Source organism: Moschus berezovskii, chromosome 11, assembly GCF_049115385.1.
Source record: "Moschus berezovskii isolate FMDL1 chromosome 11, NW_MosBer_1.0, whole genome shotgun sequence".
Lineage (NCBI taxonomy): Eukaryota > Metazoa > Chordata > Mammalia > Artiodactyla > Moschidae > Moschus > Moschus berezovskii.
Window position 1 is genome coordinate 13021248 of NC_142470.1, and position 1745 is coordinate 13022992.

At 47.0% G+C, this 1745-nt stretch overlaps 1 protein-coding gene across 1 annotated transcript; it reads right to left on the reverse strand.

The window, feature by feature from the left end:
- Positions 1-256: 256 nt before the first annotated feature.
- Positions 257-1292, reverse strand: LOC129539987 (olfactory receptor 1L4). The gene has a single exon (XM_088841768.1). It carries the CDS (start codon positions 1193-1195, stop codon positions 257-259), a length of 939 nt encoding a protein of 312 aa, XP_088697894.1. The 5' UTR covers positions 1196-1292.
- Positions 1293-1745: the final 453 nt, after the last annotated feature.

Genomic DNA, 1745 nt, shown 5'->3' on the forward strand with positions numbered 1-1745 from the left:
TAGTTTTATCCAATATATGAATGGCAGAAAATGTTTTCCTATATCTAGATTCCTAGCAGTATTTGGCCTGGGATTGAACATACGTTTGTGCAAAGTGATTGATAGACACCAAGTGATCTGGCTTCCATGTCAATGCTCTTTCTGTGATTCAAGACCAGCTCTCATCACCTCTTTGAGTACCAAGTGAAAAATGGGATGCAAGAAGAATAACCTGATCATCTCTTAGGTCATCTCCCAGTTATGACATTCCCTCTTGTTATTCTTTCTTTGACTGAATTCTGCCCCTTAATTTCCTCAGACCCCTCTTCATATCTTTGTTCCTCAGGCTGTAGATGAAAGGGTTCAACATGGGTGTCACTATTGTGTACATAACTGTGGCTGCCCGGTCCTTCACCACTGAGTACATGGACAGTGGCCTAAAGTAGACATAGATGATACTTCCATAGAATAAGACCACCACAGTGAGGTGGGAGCCACAGGTGGAGAAGGCCTTCCACTTCCCAGCCACAGAGGGGATTTTGAGCACAGTGACGATGATTCTCAGGTAGGAGAAGAGAATGCACAGGAAAGGGGTGGCAATGACAGCCAGGGTCTCGGTCATGACCACAATCTGGCTGGAAGAAGTGTCAGAGCAGGAGAGCTTGAGCACAGGCTGGGTATCACAAAAGAAGTGCTTGATGACATGGGAGGCACAGAAAGACAGGCGGGACATGAGCAGCACACGCAGCATGGAGTGCAAGTGAGAGATGGTGCACGAACCCAGCAGCAGGAGGAGGCAACGCCGTGGGCTCATGACCACATCATAATGGAAGGGGTTGCAGATGGCTACCAGCCGATCTATGGCCATCGAGGCCAGCAGGTAGCTGTCAGTGTTCCCCAAGGCCATGAAGAAGTACATCTGGACCAGACAGCCCACATAGGAGATGAATTTTGTCTCTGAGAGTAAGTTCACCAGCATTTTGGGGACAATGACTGTTGTGAAGCAGATGTCCATGAAGGACAGGTTGCTGAGGAAAAAGTACATAGGGGTGTGGAGCCGGGAGTCAGAGTGGATGGCCAGGATGATGAGTCCATTTCCCACTAGTGTGATCAGGTACATGATGAAGAAGACAGCAAAGAGGGGTTTCTGCAGGTGGGGGTTGGAAGAGAGGCCCAGGAGGATAAAGCCTGAGATGCCGCTGCTATAGTTCTTCATGTCCTTGACCTCTGGTCAGGGTTTGGAGGAGTCATGGGAGAGATGTGAAGGGCAATTTGACCAAGATGCCTCCTTCCCTAATCTCCAGCCTATAACAAAAAGAAGCCCACTGCCACTATTAGGATTTTAAAGAATATCTACTTCAAGAAACTACAGAGATCAGGGGATAAAATCCAAGAAGGGGAAAGGTAAACAAGTCCAAGCCATTCCCTACAGGAGAAACAAAACTTTTCCCTTGTGTTCTTAGGAACTTATAATTTGTCTGAGCTCTTCTCAGTTCTCTGTGGGAAGATATCTCTTAAGTTCTTTCTTGATCAAATTTGTAAATTCCCCTTCTGCCTGCTTTTTTATTTTGAAAGGGAAGAGGCTGTTGGGTTCCCTCATGGATCGAGATGTTTCCATACAAGGGGTCCCTGTGAATGAGGTTCTCTCATCAAGATCCTCTCCTGCTCACTTGTCCAGAGGTGGTGGTGGTGGTGGTAGTGGTGGTGGGACAAAAGTGAGCATTGGATTTCATCAGTGCTCCTCAGTAGCCACAAAATTCAGTTGA

Bases quoted from the DNA above. Each gene is read 5' to 3' on its own strand.
- LOC129539987 (XM_088841768.1), bottom strand. From the start codon at position 1,195: ATGAAGAACTATAGCAGCGGCATCTCAGGCTTTATCCTCCTGGGCCTC.